The 21,906-nt window shown below is 40.3% G+C and overlaps 1 protein-coding gene across 10 annotated transcripts in view; it reads left to right on the top strand.

Annotated features, from left to right (window-relative positions):
* CNOT1 (CCR4-NOT transcription complex subunit 1) overlaps window positions 1-21,906 on the top strand; it is a 106,720-nt gene that overhangs the window by 19,699 nt on the left and 65,115 nt on the right. For all 10 annotated transcript variants that reach the window (XM_045046027.1, XM_045046026.1, XM_023246164.2 and 7 more), the window contains one exon: window positions 6,739-7,014. In XM_045046027.1, coding sequence (XP_044901962.1) covers window positions 6,913-7,014 — 102 coding nt within the window. In that variant the 5' untranslated portion in view covers window positions 6,739-6,912. The remainder of the gene's footprint in view (window positions 1-6,738; window positions 7,015-21,906) is intronic.

Raw genomic sequence — 21,906 nt, 5'->3', positions numbered from 1 at the left:
TGCCCCTGCCTCAATATCTTGTATAAGTTTTTGTTTTGTTTTTTATTTTATTTTTTAAATTTTGCACACAAGAGAGAGCACACTCACACAGCGGGGGAAGGGGAGAGGGAGGGGTGGGTGAGAATCTTAAACAGGTTCCATGCGCAGGTCTCCATCTCACAACCCTGGGATCAGGACCTGAACCAAAATCAAGATTTGGACACTCAACCAACTGAGCCATCCAGGTGCCTCTTATTAATATTTTGAGGAACTTTCATACTGTTCTCCATAGTGGTGGAATCACTTTACAATCCCACCAGCAGTTCACAAGAGTTCCCTTTTCTCCATATCCTCTCCAGCACTTATCTCTTCTTGTCGCTAGCTGTTCTTAATGGTGTGAGATGATATTTTATTCTGATTTTGATATGCTTTTCTCTGATGAGTAGTGATGTTGAGCACCTTTGCAGATACCTGTTCGCTATTTTGATGTCGTCCTTGGGAAAATGTTTGTTCAGTTCTTCTGCTTATTTTTTAATTGGATCGTTTGTGTTTTTTAAATATCTTTACTGAGTTGTTTGAATTTTTATTTTTGAAGTTTATTTTGAGAGAGAGAAAGAGAATGCACAGCTGATAAGAGGCAGAGGGAAGGAGAGACAATCCCAAACAGGCTCTAAGCCTTCAGCACAGAGCCCAGGGCAGGGATCAAACTCAGAAACTGTGAGATCGGGACCTGAGCCAAGATCAAGAGTTGGAAGGAATCCCAACCAACTGAGTTACTCAGGTGTCCCTGTGTGAGTTCTTATGTTAACCCTTTATCTGGTACATGTTTTGCAAATACTCTCTCTAATTTTGTAGGTTGCCTTTTCATTTTGTTGTTTGTTTTGTTGTGCAGAAGCTTTTAATTTTGATGTCGCATTTGTTGATTCTTTTTCTTTTGTTGTTTGTGCTTTTTGGTGTGATCTCCAAAAACATCATTGCCAAGATCAGCACTGAAGAGCTTATTTTGTATGTTTTCTTTGTGGTATCAGGTCTTCTGTTTAAGTCTTTAATCCATTTTGAGTTAATTTTTGTGAGTGTGTAAGATAGAGGTCCACTTCCATTTTTTTGCATGTAGCTTTCCAGTTTTCCCAGCAGCGTTTGTTGAAGAGACTGTCCTTTCCCCATTGGTTGTTCTTGTCCCCCTTATCAGATATTAGTAAGCTGTATATACAAGGGTTTAGTTCTAGGCTCTCTGTTCTTTTCATCTTTGTGTCTATTTTTATGCTATACTGTTTTAATTATTATAGGTTTGTAGTATAGTTGAAAATCAAGAACTGTGGTGCCTCCGGTTTTTTTGTTCTTTCTCATGATTGTTTGGCTCTTGAGGGTCTTTTATGGTTCCATACCAATTTTAGGACTTTTTTTTTTTTTTTTTCTATTTATGTGAAAAATGCCATTGGGACTTTCATAGGGTTTGTGTTGAGTCTAGGTGGCTTTGGGTGGCATGGGTAGTCTAAGAGTATTAACTCTTCTAACACAGTGTCCTTCCACTTGTTTGTGTCATCTTTAATTTTTTTTTTCAACACTGTCTTGTAGTTTTCATTGTATAGTCTAGGGCTTTCATTAAACTCCATTAGGAAATGATTTTAAAAAAGCGTTTCTCCTGATAATTCCATTTGAAATATAGTATTTCAGGCCTTTAAGCTTTTTTTTTTTAAGTTTGCCTATTTTATTGATTTTTTTGTTTTAAATGTTTGTTTATTTTTGAGAGAGAGACAGAGCATGAGCAGTGGAGGGGCAGAGAGAGAGAGAGATAGAGGGGGACACAATCTGATACAGGCTCCAGGCTGTGAGCTTTCAGCGCAGAGCCTAATGCAGGGCTCGAACTCAGGAATGGTGAGATCATGACCTAGGCCAAAGTTGGACATTTAATCTACTGAGCCATCCAGGTGCCCCATGGCCTTTAAACTTTTATGTTTACCACATTTTTTTGCACTGAATTTGGATTCCTGTTATTTGCTTTGCCCAATAATATAAAAATAGTTTAAACTTTTTAATTAAAATGTTTTTAATGTTTATCTTCAAGAGGGAGGGAGAGAGATAGAGAGAGGGACACTGTGAGTGGAGGAGGGGCAGAGAGAGAGGGAGACACAGAATCTGAAGCAAGCTCCAGGCTCAACAGGCTCTCAGCACAGAGCCCGATATGGGGCTTGAACCCATTAACTGTGAGATCATGACCTGAACCAAAGTAGGACACTTAACTGACTGAGCTATCCAGGCACCCTGTAAACTTAAAAAAAAAAAATGTTTATTTACTTATTTTAGAGAGAGAGTGAGTGAGTGGGTGGGGGAAAGTCAGAGAAAAGAGGGAGACATAGAATCCCAAGCAGGCTTTGCACCATCAGCACAGATCCTGACGTGGGGCTTGAATCCATGAACTGGGAGATCATGACCTGAGCTGAAGTCAACTAACTGAGCCACCGAGGTACCCAAAGTTTAAACTTTTCAATGAAATACTCTTGCTAACAGTAAACATGAGTCAAATTTCTTTGATTTCTTTTGGTCCTAAAAAATAGGGGTACTTTGGTGGTTCAGTTGGTTGAGTGTTCAACTTTTGGTTTTGGCTCAGGTTATGATCCCAGGGTTGTGGGATAGAGCCCTGCGTCAGGCTCTGTGCTGAGCATGGACCCAACTTAAGATACTTGCCCCCCCCCCCCGCCCCTTCAAATAAGAAATAATACACACACACCCACACACCACTCCGCATTGTCCATCAAGGATGTACAGCATCTGTGTTCAGTAATTATTTGAAATAATTTGTTTTCATTGTGTTTTATGTAATCAGTTTGACACTCAGGTTTATTTGTTTGTATTTGGTTGTGTTTTTTCCTCAGGAAAATTTTTTTTTAATGTTTATTTATTTTTGAGAGAGAGAGACAGAGTGAGAGCAGGGGACGGACAGAGAGAGGAGGAGACACAGAAGCAGGCTCCAGGCTCCGAGCTGTCAGCACTGAGCCGCGGAGTGGGTCTTGAACTCACAAACTGAGATTGTGACCTAAGTTGAAGGTGGATGCTTAACCAGACTGAGGCACCCCTGATTGTAGTTTTTTTCTTAATTAAATTTCAAACGTGGACGATAATCACGTGATTCTAAAGTCAAAAACATACGAAAAGGTATACTTGCTGAGTTTTCAATCAGATTTGTATGCCTTCTACCCTTTTCTCCCTTATGGGTAACCATTTTGATTAGTTTGTGGCTTATCTTTCCTGTATATTTTTTGCAAAAAGCTAACTCTATATATGTCCACATATTAGTAGCAAAAAGTAGCATATATAGAAATAACAGTTTATTTTCTTATTAAAAAAAATTTTTTTTAATGTTTATTACTATTATTTTGTGTGTGAGAAAGACAGTGCGAGTGGGGTAGAGGCAGAGAGAGGGAGAGACAGAATCTGAAGCGGGCTCTAAGCTGCCAGCACAGAGCCTGACATGGGGCTCAAACTCACAAACCTGATCATGGCCTGAGCTGAAGTCAGATGCCTAACTGACTGAGCCACCCAGGTGCCCCTAGAAATAAGAGTTTAAAGGCTAGAATACTATATACGTTGTCCAAGATACTTATTCGGTCACCAACTCCTAGCCATTCCTTTGCTATGACAGCTGTTGCTGCACTGAATAATACTGTACATGTTGTATGTATGAAGGTCTGTAGATTTCTAGAAGGACTCTTTATTTAGGACTTAAACTTTTTTTTTTTTTTTTAAGAGAGTGAGAGCGAGCGCACAAACTGGGGAAGGGCAGAGGGGAGAGACAGAATCCCAAGCAGCCTCCCGTGCTGTCAGCACAGAGACTGATGCAGGACCTGAACTCATGAACTGTGAGATCATGACTTGAGCCAAGACCAAGAGTTGGACGCTTAACTGACTGTGCCACCTAGGCGCCCCTCGGGGTCTTTTTGTAAATGGAATTTTAAGTGAAATCCTGTCTGTAACCACTATGGTTGAGACCTTATTTTCTCTGCATTCTCTGCACATAGGAACGTAGATGTCTTTATTTAAAAGATGCAATCTTGCTATTCATAGTTCCGAAGCTTTTCACTCAGTGTCATGGGTATTCTTTTATGTTAACACTTAGAAGATTAACTGTAATCCACAGTGCTTGGTATTCCTTAGAGTGGATGCACAAGAAACAATTTGTAGTGTTCAAGGAGGAGGAGTCAGCAAAAGAGACTGAGAAGGAGAGACCAGTGAAAGTACATTTTAGAAACAAAGTAATGTTTGGAGGGACGGGTCAGGTTTGTTTTTTGTTTTTTGTTTTTTTTTTTTTCAAATTTTTTTTTCAACGTTTATTTATTTATTTTTTTGGGACAGAGAGAGACAGAGCATGAACGGGGGAGGGGCAGAGAGAGAGGGAGACACAGAATCGGAAACGGGCTCCAGGCTCTGAGCCATCAGCCCAGAGCCCGACGCGGGGCTTGAACTCGCGGACCGCGAGATCGTGACCTGGCTGAAGCCGGACGCTTAACCGACTGCGCCACCCAGGCGCCCCTTCTTTTTTTTTTTTTTTAAAAGATTTTTGCCAGCTAAGGTGATCACATGTTTTGGTTTACACCTGTTGTCTGGTTTAACTGTTTACACCCTTTACTTTCAGAAGTGTTTTGGTTTGGTTAATAAATTATGTTGTCCTTCTAATCTAATATAAGGGCTTGGCATCGGTCATAAATGCATTAACTTGTTCATATAATGAAGATTGGGTTTTTGAAACTTGTATTACACCAGTGTTTTATTGTATAGCAGTCTTCAGATGTTAACGTGAAAAGGTTGTACCCTTTACCATGAGGCTTTTATCAGAAGAGATGGTGTAGTCAGAGTACCAAAACCTCAGTTTTATTAGAGGAATTCTGAGAAGGTCATTCAGTATTTGTTTTGCTGTACCATATCATAAGTAAAATAAAATTTGTGCTGTCCCATGGGTAAAATAATAACTGAAACAGGCTGGGGTGCCTGGGTGGCTCAGTCACTTAGACGTTCAGCTCTTGATTTCAACTCAGGCCATGATCTCACACTTGACGAGATCAAGCCCTGTGTGGTGCTCTGTTGACAGCACTTAGCCTGCTTGGGATTTTCTCTCTCCTTTTCTCTCTGCCCCTCCCCTGCTCTCTGTCTCTGTAAATAAATAAACATTAAAACACTTAAAAAAAACAGGCTGCCATAGTACCTGTTCCATGGTAAAGTTATTCTGTTCCTTTGTATCAGCCTTTTAAAAACAATGTTTATTATTTTGAGAGGGAGAAAGAGAGCACACAAGTAGGGGAGGGGCTGAGAGAGAGGAAGAGAGAGAATCCCAAACAGGCTCTGGGCTGTTAGGGTGGAGCCCAACGTGGGGCACCATGTGGGGCTTGAACTCACGAACTGAAGTGAATGGTGAGATCATGACCTGAGCCGAAATCAAGAGTTGGACGCTTAACAGACTGAGCCACCCCAGCGCCCCTAATCTTTGTGAATTCTCTATATCTTACCTGGTGAGTTCTGATTGTAATGAAATTATGAGCCGATTTTATAGAACATGAAGCTTTGCATAAGTTCAGCTCCTTGTATTCAAAGATTTTTGTATTTCAGCAGCAGTACTTGGTGAATGCTTAAGAAGAACGTGTGGGGGCAGCTGGGTGGTTCAGTCCGTTAAGTGTCTTGACTCTTGATTTTGGCTCAGGTCAAAATCTCAGTTTGAGATAGAGCTCTGTGTTGGGCTCTGTGCTGCCAGTGTGGAGCATGCTCAGAATTCTCTCTCCCTCTCTCCCTCCCCTGCTTGCACACTCTCTCTCTTTCAAAATAAATATTAAAAGAAGCTTATGTGTTTTTTGTTTTTGTAACACGGAATAGTTCCTCTGACTCAGCTTGTGGTTGGAATTAAACTGATAAGCATCCTGTGATTTTAGCTATCCTGCTGCTTTGGGCTTTCCTTCCTAAATTTTCCTAATAAAATTTTCAACACTGTGAGAAGGAATTTGGGTTATGGAGTCCTTATTTGCCTTTAAGACAACCATTCAAATACCTAAAACATAGATCCTAAGGTACAACTTTAAGACCAAACCATCTGATTCTGTAGCAGTCTATAAGGAGTAAAGTTAATAAATGGGGTCTTGTAAATAGGTTGTAGATAGTGTGGGAAGAGAGACTGAAAATGTCAGATGAGTGTTCCTTTCCATCTATCCTAATTTTAAGTACGTTTCTGCTGTTCCTAAGGGTATAGTATAAATAATCATTTTGAAGTAGATAAAATAGAAATCTCAGATATTATAGGTTGTCTCGCTAAACAAACTTTGGGGGGGGTTCTTTTTCTATTGGCCGTAAGTTTCAAACTTGGCATCGTCTATAAATAGTGTTTGAGACATTTTAATTTTGTTTTTCCTAAGTCCTTAGTGGTATTTCAGGTATTAAGATGGAGAGATGATGGTTGTTTAACTCCTTTTCCCCTAAAAATAAAAACTAATTTGGGGGCACCTGTGGGTGGCTCAGTCGGTTAAGCGTCCAACTTCAGGTCATGATCTCAGGTCATGATCTCACCGTTTGTGGGTTTGAGCCCCGCGTCGGGCTCTGTGCTGACAGCTCAGAGCCTGGAGCCTGCTTTGGATTCTGTGTCTCCCTCTCTCTCTCTGACCCTCCCCTGCTCACACTCTGTCTCTGTCTCTCAAAAATAAATAAATGTAAAAAACAAAATAACTATTTGAAAATCTGAAGTGTTTTCTTCTTCTTCCTTTTTTTTTTTTTTTAATAACACAGGTGCCATGTTTCAGAACAGAGTAATACCCCTGGTAAAGAAGAACTGAAGACACTGCACAGACATCAGATATAGGCTAATTACAAAGAAAGCATTAACCTGCCTCTGAGGTGACTAAAGGGGAATAATGGTGATTTTGCGCCGGGCTCGGCCGCCTGCTTCCGCCCCAATCAGCAATGAATCTTGACTCGCTCTCGCTGGCCTTGTCTCAAATCAGCTACCTGGTGGACAATTTAACCAAGAAAAACTACCGAGCCAGCCAGCAGGAAATACAGCATGTAAGTAAACTTAGAAAACAAGTACCAGTAAAGGAATGAGTATGTAGTGGAAAGAAGGTTCTCCGCAGCTTTAATACATAAAAGAGATTTATCCCAGTCCTTTTTTTGAGGAGTCACAGATTTTAATTTTTCTATACAACTTATGAAATATCTTGTTTTGGCCTACTCCCCATCTTTTCTAGCTACAGTTTGAAATTGAGGTATACTTTACAAAATGTAAAACTCACCCTTTTAAAGTGTGCCATTTGGTAGTTTCCAGTAATTCACAAAATTACTTATCACCATCTTTGAAAATATCTTCTTCATCTTTGAAAGAAATGCTTAACGCTGTGAGCAGTTGCTCTTCCATTCCCTCCTCTTTCCAGCCGCTGGCAAGCACTAATCTTTCTGCTTTTATGGTTTTGCCTTTCTGGACATTTCATATAAACTCAGTCTTACCAGATGTGGCCTTTTGTGTCTGCCTTCTTTCACTTATCACAGTACTTTCAAGTTTCATCCATGTTGGAGCCAGTGTCAGTACTTCATTCCTTTTTATGAATAATAATAATAATACTGTGTTAATATTATTCATAATAATGAACAATAGTCAATTCTATGAATAGTCCTCATTTTGTTCATCCAACCATCGAATATATTTAAATTTGTTTCCATTTTGTGGCTTTTGAGTAGTGTTGGCTTTCAGTTTTTTGGTGGATATTTGTTTTTAATTTTTTTGTAAGTTTATATATTTTGAGAGAGAGAGAGAGAGAGACAGCGTGAGTCCGGAAGGGTCAGGATGAGAGGAGAGGAGAGAGAGAATCCCAAGCAGGCTCTGCGCTGTCAGCTTGGAGGATGATGTGGGGCCCGAACTCCTGAAACCATGAGATCATGACCTGAGCCGAAACCAAGAGTTGGGTGCTTAACTGACTGAACCATCCAGGTGCCCCTGTTTTAAATATTTAGTATATACTAAATAATGGAATTTCTAGGTCATATGGTAACTCTAAATATCTGAAGAACTGCCAGACTATTTTCTAGAGCACTGGACCACTTTTCAGTTCTACAAGCAATGTAGAAGGGTTCCAATTTTCCCTCCTCTTTACGAACACTATTCGCATTCTAGGGAGTGTAAACAGGTATCTCATTTTGGTAATATAGATGATGATGTTGAACATCTTCCATGTGCTTATTTGTGTATCTTTGGAGAAATGTCATTTCAAATTCTTTGCCCCTCTCCCCCCCCCCCCCCCCCCCCGCCCAGGTTTTGCCTTTGACCCCAATTTTAAAAAGCTATTGTTTTCAAGTACAGGTTTAACTTATAGAGCATTTCATTCAATCTTTTTAAAGTTATATAGTATACCTTTGTTTCAATGATGGTACCCCCTTCGCATCAATAAATCAAATGGCACTATACTTAGAATTGTATTATTGTTAAAATAAAACATACTAGTTGTGTGACAGTAGGTCACTTCTCTGAACCTTATTTTCCTCACCTGCAAAATAAGAATAAAAATAAAATCTGCCTGACATCCTTGTTAGGATTAAATGCAGTAAGTGGAGCACCTAATACGGTTCCTGTCATAAGCATTATTTTTAAAAATGCTAATTCTCCTCTGTGTAATAAATTACAGTTATTATATAAGTTAAGTAGTACACTAGTAGAAGTTTGTAAATGAAGTAGGTTCCTAATTATTTGAGCTAAATCTAAGAATTAAGAGTTTATATGGAAACTTTTTTCTCTTTTGTTTTTGGAGTGTGTGTGTAGAAGTTGTGGTTTAAGTTTATTTTTAAAGTAGATTAATATAAGGGCACCTGTGTGGCTCAGTCAGTTAAACGTTCGACTTTAGCTCAGGTCATGATCTTGTGGTCCGTGGGTTCAAGCTCCGTGTTGGGCTCTGTGCCAACAACTCAGAGCTTGGAGCCTGCTTCAGATTCTGTGTCTCCCTCTTCTCTGCCCCTTCCACACTCTGTCTCCCTCTCAAAAATAAATAAACATTAAAAAAAAAGTGAAAAAATAGTAAAAGACTTCTCATCCTTTTTTATATGGTGGTGTATGATAGTGTTCTACATCTTGGTTTTTTTTTTTTTTTAATTTACCAGTCTCTTTTAGAAATTATTTCTTAATCCAAACATGAAAAGTTTCTTCATCCTTTTAAAAGGCTGTATAGGAAACCATCGTATTGATGAATTGTAATTTATTTCACTATTGAGGTACATTCAGGTTTGATGTGTGTGTGTGTGTGTATCCATCCTATTGACAATGCTGTTATAAGATTGTTTTTTACGTGTGTGTTAGTTGATTTGTAGGATAAATTCTTAGAAATTCAAGCTTGGGCAACTCTTCTACTTAGTTTTGTTTTTTTCTCTTTTAATTTTTTTTATGTTTATTTATTTTTGAGACAGAAACAGAGCATGAGTGGAGGAGGGGCAGAGAGAGAGGGAGACACAGAATCTGAAGCAGGCTCCAGGCTCTGAGCTTTCAGCACAGAGCCTGACACGGGGCTCAAACCCACAAACCATGAGATCATGACCTGAACCGAAGTCGGACGCTTAACCGACAACCACCCAGGCACCCCTTCTACTTAGTTTTCTAATGGAAAAAGCTCAGTTCTTGGAATTACTCAGTTCCTATTTGCTTTTTTTTCTTTCCATGTAGTATTTCAGTGTATGTAGTACACTGAAATACCAGCACATTTGTATGCTTACAGGACTTAATGCATTTGATGCTACTTTGATGAATTAACGGTGCTTGAGTTCATTTTTCTTTTTTTTTTTTTTAATTTTTTTTTTCAACGTTTTTTATTTATTTTTGGGACAGAGAGAGACAGAGCATGAACGGGGGAGGGGCAGAGAGAGAGGGAGACACAGAATCGGAAACAGGCTTTGAGTTCATTTTTCTAATACCTTCACAGGTCCTTCTAGTACAGAACAAAATTCAAGCTTCTCAGTCTGAGTTTCAGGACCCTTTATGTCATTCTAAATCCTGAAATTCTCATCTTTGAAGAATCCAATCTAATAACACTTCATCAGTGAAGACTTAACCCCTTTTTTCCTTTATTTGGATTAATTCTTTAGGATAAATTCTGAAAGCTGTGCTGGTCTGTGACCTAAGAATTTGATGCAACTACTATTTAAGCATCTGCTGTGTACCATGTGTTATTTATTTATTTTTAGTCATTTTTTAAAAGTTTACTTAGAGAAAGCTCCAATGGGAGAAGGGCATAGAGGAGAGATTCTCCTGTGATTTGATGTGGGGCTCGAACTCACGAACTGTAAGATCATGACTTGAGCTGAAGTCGGATACTAGATTGAGTCACCCAGATGTCCCTAGTCAACTTTTTATTGAAGTAATATGTATATACAGAGCGATTCACAAATCATAAATATGCAGATGAGGGGTGCCTGGATGGCTTAGCCTGTTAAGGGTCCCGCTCTTGATAACGGCCCAGGTCAAGATCTCATGGTTAGTAAGATCAAGCCAAGCATCTGAGATTGAGCCCTGTGTTGTACTCTGCAATGACCGTGTGGAGCCTGCTTGAGATTCTCTCTCTGCCCCTCCCCTGCTTGCACACTTACTTGCACACTCTCTCTCGTAATAAATAAACTTAAGAAAAAAAAAAGACACAGGGGTGCCTCAGTGGCTAAGTTGGTTAAGCATCTAGCTTCAGCTCAGAGCGTGATTTCAAGGTTTTTGAGTTCAGGCCTCGCATTGGCCTTGCACTGGTGGTGTGAAGCCTCCTTGTGATTCTCTGTTTCTCTCTCTGTCCCTTCCCCACTGGTGTACTCTCTCAAAATAAGTAAATTTAATTTTTTTAAAAAATTAAATAAAAATAGACGAGTATTCATAAAATGAATATAAATCTGCATAACCATGCAGATCAAGAAAAATGATGGTAACATCTCAGAAGCCTCTTTTTTTTTTTTATTAAAAAAAATTTTTTTTTTCAACGTTTATTTTATTTTTGGGACAGAGAGAGACAGAGGATGAACGGGGGAGGGGCAGAGAGAGAGGGAGACACAGAATCGGAAACAGGCTCCAGGCTCTGAGCCATCAGCCCAGAGCCTGACGTGGGGCTCGAACTCACAGACCGCGAGATCGTGACCTGGCTGAAGTCGGACGCTTAACCGACTGCGCCACCCAGGCGCCCCGACAGAAGCCTCTTAAGGTACTGAACATATCATTTATGACCCAGCAGTTCACTTCTGTGTATACAATAAAACAAATTCATGTGCATGTTCATCAAAAAACATGTATTGCAATAGCCATGCTGGAAATAACCCAATCGTCTATCAGTAGCAGTGAGATTATTACGTGAAACAACATTGATCTTACAGTGTTGTGTGAAAAATGGTAAGCATTATGTCAGTTCACTCGTTGTTTGTGCATACTCCGTTGTGTTACCATTTCTTCCTAGCAACTGTTCAAACACTTGTAATGGTGCAGGTATTATTTTTGATATGATTTTATGTCAGTTTTCACCTTCTCCTCATAGTCATGCAGGGTAGGTATTACTCTCTTTACACGGAGTTTCAAAGACATTATTAATTATTTTGCCCACTGGTACTTTCCCTGAAAATGGTGGCAAATGTGATATTTGAATCCACAACATTCCTATGATGGATCTCATTCTGCATGGAAGACAAAGAAATAGGAGATAATTAGACTGGATTGGAAGGTCTTCTAATTCAAAGTTTGGCTGTCCCAGACAGCCCCTACTCTAAAATATCTTTCACTGTGTTCTCAGTGTGACCTTTGTAAAATGTATAGCTGTGGTCTCTTTGTTGTTGTTGTTTTTTTTTTATTTTTATTTTTATTTTTTCAACGTTTATTTATTTTTGGGACAGAGAGAGACAGAGCATGAACGGGGGAGGGGCAGAGAGAGAGGGAGACACAGAATTGGAAACAGGCTCCGGGCTCTGAGCCATCAGCCCAGAGCCTGACGCGGGGCTCGAACTCACGGACCACGAGATCGTGACCTGGCTGAAGTCGGACGCTTAACCGACTGTGCCACCCAGGCGCCCCTGTTGTTTTAAAATCTTTAGTCTGTCTCTGTCCTATCCAGTTAGAAACTCAGACTCCTAGGCTTGGCCTGTGTTGCTCTTCTCTGGAAGCATGTAAGAGGTAGTTTGGAATGCAGGTTACTTACAAGGTTTCTACACCTGTAGTGGAGGGAGACCAATTGGAAACAGAATTGGGCAGAAGGAGAACTGTGGTGGAAATGCTGGCAAACTGTGTGGGAAGTTTGGGAACAGATTTCAGAGTTGTTTCACAGTGTGCCCAGATGGCCAGGCCTTTATATCCCTTATGTTATCTCTTAATATATGAGAGCTAACCTTAGGCACAGCTGTCCCATGCAGCCGAGACAAACTCTGAGGGACCTGACTGCCAGCGTGAGTGCAACTTCCTTGAAGTAGGGAATCTGATGGTGCAGTGTGTCACTTCACCCCAGCAAGGCTCTGCCTGAACTGGTCAGCTTAATACTATACTATAATTGGTTTGATTATCTTGCCTACTCTCAAGACCTTGAGTTGTGGAACTATCCTCTAGTTTTTATCTTTATACCTATAAATGCAATCGGGATGAAAGAAGGAATAAATTATTTAGTGATTGGTTTTTTTTTTTAATTTTTATTTCAACGTTTATTTATTTTTGGGACAGAAAGAGACAGAGCATGAACGGGGGAGGGGCAGAGAGAGAGGGAGACACAGAATCGGAAACAGGCTCCAGGCTCCGAGCCATCAGCCCAGAGCCCGACGCGGGGCTCGAACCCACGAACCGTGAGATCGTGACCTGAGCTGAAGTTGGACGCTTAACCGACTGCGCCACCCAGGCGCCCCAGTGATTGTTTTTTTTAAGAAGATTAGATTATTTTTTAAAATTCATTTTATTGGAGCGTCTGGGTGGCTCAGTTGGTTAAGTGTCCGACTTTGGCTTACCTCATGATCTCACGGTTTGTGGGTTTGAGCCCCATGTCAGGCTCTGTGTTGATAGCTCAGAGTCTGGATCCTGCTTTGGATTGTGTCTCCCTCTCTTTCTGCCCCTTACCCACTCACACTCTGTCTCTCTGTCTTTAAAAAGTTAATTTAAAAAATTAAAAAAGCAAAATTCATTTTATTTTTTTAAGTTTATGTATTTAAAAAAAAATTTTTTTTAACGTTTATTTATTTTTGAGACAGAGAGAGACAGAGCATGAATGGGGGAGGGTCAGAGAGAGGGAGACACAGAATCTGAAACAGGCTCCAGGCTCTGAGCTGTCAGCACAGAACCCGATGCGGGGCTCGAACTCACGGACTGTGAGATCATGACCTGAGCCAAAGTCGGCCGCTTAACCAACTGAGCCACCCAGGCGCCCCAAGTTTATTTATTTTGAGAGAGAGAGACAGCAGGAGTGGGGGAAGGGCAGAGAGAGAGAGAGGGAGATGGAGGATCCCAAGCAGGCTCTGTGCTGCCAGCGCAAAGTCTGACAGAATTCACCCAACTTTGAGATCTTGACCTGAGCCTAAAACAAGAGGCTGAAACTCATCCAACTGACCCACCCAGGTGCTCCTCCTCCCTTATTTGTTTGTTTATTTATTTTGAGAGAGAGACAGTGCAAGTGGGGATATTTTTTCTTCTTTTCTTTTCTTTTCTTTTCTTTTCTTTTCTTTTCTTTTCTTTTCTTTTCTTTTCTTTTCTTTTCTTTTCTTTTCTTTTCTTTTCAGAGAGGGAGCAGTGGGGGTGGACAGAGAGAAAGGATCTTAAGCAGGCTCCATGTCCATCGTGGAGCCAGACATGGGGCTCAATCTCCTGACGGTGAGATCATGACCTGAACAGAAATCAAGAATTGGACAGTCAGCCGACTGAGCCACCCTGGTGCCCTTTAAAAGATTGTGGCGCTCAAACTCACAACCTTGAGATCAGGAGTCGCAGGCTCCACCAGAATGAGCCAGCTAGGTGCCCCACTAATTAATTTTGAAGATAAATGTTAGAATGGTTGGCCTAATGACTGAGGTTTTCACAATGTCTACAAATTTTTCTCAGACAAGTAAATTTTGTGTCTTCAATAGTATTTTTGCAGGGAGTGCCTCTCTCCCTCTGCCCCTTCCCTGCTTGCATACGCTCTCTCAGAATTGATAAACTTAAATAGTATCTTTACAGACAGCCTCCTTCTGTTATTTCACAATGATTAGGAATTTAGAACTGATGTGGAAGCAGCATTCTAATTTTTGGTTCTTGATTGCTTTTGGTGATTGGTAAAGGCTTATTGTATTCTTGGATGCTTAGTATATTTTACACTTGCTGTGTTGTGGCTTAGTCTGAGCAGCCTTAATAGCTTGACTAGGATTGTTTTCCCTTTGTTGTTTCTCCTAGGGACAAGCGGATAAAGGAATGTTCATTGAATTTATTAGATATATGGGTTCACTAGATGTGTGAACTAACTAGTACTACCATTTTATAGATGAGAAAACAGGATTGGAGTTTGTCTCATCAGTCAGGATGTTATGATATTCTTTAAAGATTAACCCTTGTAGTTCTTTCCTTTAAATTCATCATTGTTGGGACACATGGGTGTCTTAGTTGGTTAAGGTTGGACTCTTGGTCCTGATTTCACACTTCATGAAATTGAGCCCCATGTTGGGCTCTGTGCTATGTGGGGCCTGCTTGGGATTCCATCTCCCCCTCCCTCTCTGCCACTGCCCTGCTTGTGTGCTCTCGCTCTCAAAAACAAACAAAAAACCATAAAGGTAATCATTGTCGTTATGTGAAAGAAATTATGTAAGTGAAATAGAAAAAAATACACTAATTTTTTTAAATTCTCAGCTTAATGTTTCTGAATATTTCATTTTTGTTTTTGGGTTAAAAATACTGATGCTATAAAAATATTTTATGCCTTCGGGTGCCTGGCTGACTCATTTGGGGAACATGTGATTCTTGATCTTGGGGTTGTGAGTTTGAGCCCCATGTGGGGTGTAGAGATTACATAAGTAAAAATTAAAAAAAAGTATTTTGTATCGTGTCCTTTAAGATCTAGAGTTTCTGTAAATATAATTTAAAAATTGTATTAAAATTTCAAGTTTATTTTTAATATGTGATATAAAATAGATTTTAAAATTTATTAAGTTAATAAAACTTACACCAAGAGTTTTATTAAAGATAATCTCAAGTGCAAGAGTAGAACAGTATAATATAATCTTCCCAAATCTATCATCCTTATTTTAAGTCACGACTAATCTTGTTTCGGGCTTTTTTTTTTTTTTTTAAATTTATTTTGAGAGAGAGAGAGAGCACATGTGGGGGAGGAGCAGAAAGAGGGAGAGCGAGGACCCCAAGCAGGCTTCTTCTCACTGTCAGTTGAGAGCCTGACGAGGTGATAGGTCCCACAAACTGTGGCATCATGCATGACCTGAGCTGAAATCAAGAGTTGGACACCCTACCGACTGAGCCACCTAGACGCCCCCAGTCTTCGGTTTTAAAACTTGTCTCATACATAATTTTATTTATTTATATATTAATTTAAACCAAACCATAATGCCACTGTCATATCTTTAAAAAAAAAAAAAGCATAATAATTTCTAAATGTAATATCCAGTTAACACTCAAATTTCCTGTTTGCCTCATGTAAAAAATCTCCTATAACACGTGGGTTTGAATTAGGATCCAATAAAATAAACATTTGTTCAATTGGCCCTCATTAAAGATCTTTAAAAATCTTTGGTTTTCCGGGGTGCCTGGGTGGCTTAGTCAGTTAAACATCAACTTTGGCTCAGGTCATGATCTCACAGTTCCTGAACCCACAGCATTGGGCTCTCTATTGTCAGCACAGAGCCTGCTTCGGATTCTCTGTCCCCCTCCCCACTTCTTAAATAAATAAAAACTTTAAATTAGATTGTCTTATAGCTACCAAGTGTGAGTTTTGCTGATTATAGCTCCAGGGTGATGTTTAACATGTTCTTTTGTCTCTTGTATTTCCTGTAAATCAGTAAATTTAGAAGCTTAATATATTAGGTTTTTTCTTCCCTTAAAACAGTTTTAAAGGTAGTAGTATATACTTTTCATGAGGAGGTTTGCAGTGTCTGGTTGCCTCTATTTTTGTGATTTTTAGTAGACTTTGTTCATTGATTAGATTCATTTGTTCAGGATTGCAAAATAATGGTACTCTTGTTATCCATTCTTGAAATAGTTCTGTAAAAAGAAACTTGCTCTTACCAACTATATGGTTATCTGAGGTACAGTTCATAAAAGAAGGGCAAGATTAATGTTTGATTCTGTGTTTATTTGCAAGTTTTCAAAGTGACTCGATTCCTGGCTTCTGAACATGACTGTGAATATGAGTTTAAAAAAAATTTTTTTTAATGTTTGTTTATTTTTAAATTTAATTTTTTTTTCAACGTTTATTTATTTTTGGGACAGAGAGAGACAGAGCATGAACGGGGGAGGGGCAGAGAGAGAGGGAGACACAGAATTGGAAACAGGCTCCAGGCTCTGAGCCATCAGCCCAGAGCCTGACGCGGGGCTCGAACCCACGGACCGCGAGATCGTGACCTGGCTGAAGTCGGACGCTTAACCGACTGCGCCACCCAGGCGCCCCAATGTTTGTTTATTTTTGAGAGACAGAGTCAGAGCACAGGCAGGGCATGAACACAGAGAGAGGGAGACACAGAATCTGAAGCAGGCTCCAGTCTTCGAGCTGTCAGCACAGAGCCTGATGTGGGGCTCAAACTCAAGAACCGCAAGATCATGACCCAAGCCAGAGTTGGACGTGTAACCAACTGAGCCATCCAGGCACCCCAAATAGGAGGGTTTTTTTTAGCATTCTTAAGAAGTCTTTTTTATTTGAGGTGTGGGGGTGGGGGGAGGGAGAGCGTGCAAGCACATGTGAGTACAGGAGAGGGGCAGAGGGAGAGAATCCCAAGCAGGTTCTTTGCTGAGTGCGGAGTCCCAACGTGGGGCTTGATCTCACTACACTGGGATCATGACTTGAGCCGAAATTACAAGTTGTATGCTCAACTAACTAAGCCACCCAGGCACACCAGGAGCTCATATATTTTTAACTTTTGATGTATGTGTTTTAGTCTTAAAAAATTTTTTATTAACATTTTTTTATTTATTTTTGAGAGACAGAGACAGAGCACGAGTGGGGGAGGGGCAGAGAGAGGGAGACCCAGAATCCGAAGCAGGCTCCATGCTCAATCCGTCAGCACAGAGCCCAGTGCAAGCAGCTGATGGTTGCTGAAGGTTGAGGTGGCTGTAGCAATTTCTTAACATTGATTGACTCTTTCTTTCATGGATGATTTCTCTGTAGCATTTGATGCTGTTTGGTAGTATTTAATTTGCAGTAGAATGTGTTTCAAAATTGTGGAGTCAGTCCTCTCAAGCCCTGCCTGCCACTGCTTTACTAAGTTGGTAAGTTGATAGTTGATAAACAAACTTCGTTGTCATTCCAACAATCTTCACAGCATCTTCACCAGGAGTAAATTCCATCTCAAGTAACCACTTTGCTCCTTTAAAAGAATCAACTCTTCATCTGTTAAAGTTTTTTTTTCTTTGAGAGAGAGAGAGTAAGCTGGGGAAGGGCAGAGGGGGAGAGAATCTTTTTTTTTTTTTAATGTTTTTTTTTAATCTTTGTTTATTGAGAGAGAGAGAGAGTGCAGGCAGGGGAGGGACAGAGAGAAGGAGGGAGACACAGAATCTGAAGCAGGCTCCAGACTCTGAGCTGTCAGCATAGAGCCTGACACAGGGCTCGAACCCACGAACAGTGAGATGACCTGAGCTGAAATCAAGAGTTGAACACACCTAACTGACTGAGCCACCCAGCCGCCCCTCATCTGTTAAAATTTTATTATGAGATTGCAGTAATTCAGTTACATCTTCAGGCCGCACTTCCAGTTCTGGTTCTCGTGCTGTTTCTAGCACATCTGTAGTTACTTCTTCCACTGAAGTCTTGAACCCCTTAAAGTCATCTCCACGGACTGGAATCAACTTCTGTAACTCTTGTTACTTTTGATATTTTGACCTTTTCCCCATGATCACGAATGTTCTTGGATGGCATCTAGAATGCTAAGTCCCTTCCAGAAGGTTTTCACTTTACTTTGCCCAGATCCGTCATCAAGGATTATCATTATCTGTGGTGGCTGTAGCTTAACAAAATGTACTTCTTAAATAGTAAGACTTGAAAAATCTGAAGGACTTCTGGGGCACTTGGGTGGCTCGGTCAGTTAAGCATTGGACTTCGGCTCAGGCCATGAACTTGCTTTCGTGAGTTTGAGCCCTGCATCAAGCTCTGTGCTGACAGCTCAGAGCCTGGAGCCTGTTTGGATTCTGTGTCTCCCTCTTTCTCTGCCCTTCCCCTGCTCGCACTCTGTCTGTCTCTCTCTCAAAAATAAATAAAGATTAAAAAAAAAAAAAGTCTAATAAAGGGCTCTTTGATCCGTGGGGCTGCGGAATGGATGTTGTGTTAGCAGACCTGAAAACAACAATCATCTCCTTGTATATCTCCACCAGAGCTCTTGGGTGACCAGGTGCGTTGTCAGTGATCAGTAATCTTTTGAAAGGAGTCTTTCTTTCTGAACATTAGGTCTCAACAGTGGTTTTAAAATATTCAGCAAATCATGTTGTAAACAGATGTACTGTCCTGTAGGCTTTGTTCCATTTTTAGAGCACAGGAGGGTCAATTTAGCATAATTTGTAAGGACCCTAGGAGTTTTGGAATGGTCAGTGAGCATTGGGTTCACCTTAAAAGTCGCCTGCTGCATTTGCCCTTAACAAGAGAGTCAGCTTGTCTTTTGAAGCTTTGAAGTCAGGCATTGGCTTCTCTCTAGCTGTGGAAGTCCTAAATGGCATTTTCTTCTTCTTTTTAATGTTTATTTTTTTTTTTTATTCTTTTTCAACGTTTTTATTTATTTTTGGGACAGAGAGAGACAGAGCATGAACAGGGGAGGGGCAGAGAGAGAGGGAGACACAGAATTGGAAACAGGCTCCAGGCTCTGAGCCATCAGCCCAGAGCCTGACGCGGGGCTCGAACTCACGGACCGCGAGATAGTGACCTGGCTGAAGTCGGACGCTTAACTGACTGCGCCACCCAGGCGCCCCAATGTTTGTTTATTTTTGAGAGAGAGAGATAGAGGGAGGGAGGGAAAACACAAGTGGGGGAGGGGCAGAGATAGAGGGAGACACAGAATCCGAAGCAGGCTCCAGGCTCTGAGCTGTCAGCACAGAGCCCGACACGGGACTCAAACCCATGGACAGTGAGAACATGACGGCAAGATCATGACATGAGCTAAAGTCAGGACATTTCACCAACTGAGCCACCCATGTGTCCCTGGCGTTTTCTTCTGATAAAATTCTGTTTCATCTACATTGAAAAATCTTTTGCTTACTGTTGCTGCGTTCGTTATCTGGCCAGATCTTCTGGATGACTTGCTGCAGCTTCTACATCAGCCTTTGCCTCACCTTGTGCTTTTATATTAGGGTTATGGCTTCTTTCCTTAAACTCCATGAACCAACCTCTGCTAACTTACCGCTTTTTTTCTGCAGCTTCCTCGGCTCTCTCAGGCTTTATAGAATTGAAGAAAAGTTGGGGCCTTGATCTGAATTAGGCTTTGGCTTAAGGGAATATTATGGCTGGTTTGATCTTCTGTCTAGGCCATGACAACAACTTCTTTACCAGCAAGAAGATTCTTCTGCTTTCTTATCATTCATGTGTTCACTGGAGTAACACTTGTAATGTCCTACAAGAAACTTCCTTTTTTAGTATTTACAACTTGGCTAACTTACGCACAAGAGGACTGGCTTTTGGCCTGTTTCTACTTTGAATGTGCCTTCCTTAACCAACCTTAATCATATCTACTTTTTGATTTCAAGTGAGATATGTTTGACTCTTCCTTTCATTTGAACACTTAAGAGGACATTGTAGGATTATTAATTGGTCTAATTTCAATATTGTTTTATCTCAGGTAACAGGAGGGAAAGAAGGTGGGGGAGCAGCTGGTTGCTGTAGTAGTCAGAGCACATACATGTGTTATGTTTGCTGCCTTCTATGGATGTAGTTCTTGGTGCCCCCAAACAATTACAGTACTAACATCACTGATCACAGATCATCATAAGAAATATAATAATGGGAAAATTTGAAATAATTGTGAGAATTACCAATATGTGACACAGAAACAAGAATGAGCAAATGTTATTGGAAAAATGGCTTTGATACACAGTTGCCATAAACCTTCAATCTGAAAAACAAAAAAATATATCTTAAAATTGCTGTAATGCAATAAAATGAAGTATGGCTATGTATCTTAGTAGAGATGTACCATCAAATTAACATTTTAAAGTTATTTAGAATAGTTCTTGATATAGTTACACCACCAACTGGGTATAGTATTGGATTCATTGTTTTCATATTACCTTCAATATTTAGGGAATATCTTTTACTTAATTAAAGTTTGCTTGGTAATTATGTAAAGTTTTTGTTCCCAAAGTTAAATATAAAACAACTTTTATTTAAAGAGCAATTTAATCTTATTAGAAATATATTATATATTGAAATGGATTCAGTTCTCGCTGCCTGTCCTTTTACTACAGTTTCTACATTCCCCCCCAAATATTCTATTTTCATTCATTTCTGTTTGGCTGCAGATCATGGTCAGATTTGTTTCATTTAGAACTTGGGGTGCTATTAATGGAGTTCTTTCATGCTTGAGAATGTTCTCATTTTTATTTAAAGTCCAATTATAACTAATATGAAATTATTTCTTTATTATTTATTTTGAGAGAGAGTGTAAGTGGGGGAGGAGCAGAGAGGGGAATGAGAGAATGCCAAGCAGGCTCTACACACTCAGCGCAGAGCCTGACTCAGGACTCGAACCCATGAACTGTGTGACCATGACCTGAGCCAAAATCAAGAGTTGGATGCTCAACCGACTGAGCCACTTAGGTGCCCCTAAATACGAGATTCTTGAGTCAAGGTTACCCCTGGTTTTATAAATATTGCTCCCCATTATTTCTTCCGCAACATGTAATGCCAAAGGTTCCCCGACTGTCTTTCCTTGTCTCTCTCCTTCCTCATGCATTTTATTTTAGATAACTAACTTTTCCTACCAATATCTACTCCTAACCTCAGTATCCCTGTGAATTTTCTTTTAGAGTTCATTAACTTTATGTATATGCTGTAGCATTGGTTATTCTGCATCAGCCTTTCTTGTGCTGTGGTATACCTTTCAGTCTTCCCATTCAGATCTTTATTTATTTCATGGATATTTTTGTTGCTTTCTTTGATTTTTTTTTTTTTTCCCATGTGGATTGTACTAGATTTTATGTGGATTGAAATAGATTGTTAGGTGATTACCTTTTCTGAAGGTTTTGCTTTTAAGACATTTTTGCTTTAAGACATAATTTGCTTTTAAGACATTTTTTTTTTATCTATCTCTATATATTTTTATCTAAATATTTGTTTATTTTTGAGAGAGAGAGAGAGCATGAGCAGGGGAAGGGCAGAGAGAGAGGGAGAGACAGGTCCGAAGCATGCTCCAGGCTCTGAGCTGTCCGCACAGAGCCCTGGGCTCGAACTCATGAACCGTAAGATCGCGACCTGAGACTTTTGACCTGAGTCAAAAGTCGGATGCTTAGCTGACTGAGCCACCCAGGCGCCCTTGCTTGTTTTTAAATTTTTATTTTTATTTTGAGGGAGAAAGAACAGGCAGGGGAGGGGCAGTGAGAGAGGAAAAGAGAGAATCCTAAGCAGCCTTAATTTCTTTTTTTTTTTAAATTTTTTAAAAATGTTTATTTATTTTTGAGACAGACACAGAGCATGAAGGGGGGAGGGGCAGAGAGAGAAGGAGACACAGAATCGGAAGCAGGCTCCAGGCTCCGAGCCATCAGCCCAGAGCCTGACGCGGGGCTCGAACTCACGGACCGCAAGATCGTGACCTGAGCTGAAG

This window comes from Felis catus, chromosome E2 (genome assembly GCF_018350175.1).
Source record: "Felis catus isolate Fca126 chromosome E2, F.catus_Fca126_mat1.0, whole genome shotgun sequence".
NCBI lineage: Eukaryota > Metazoa > Chordata > Mammalia > Carnivora > Felidae > Felis > Felis catus.
Note: the sequence above shows the minus strand (reverse complement) of the source record. Positions and strands in the feature narration are given on the sequence as shown.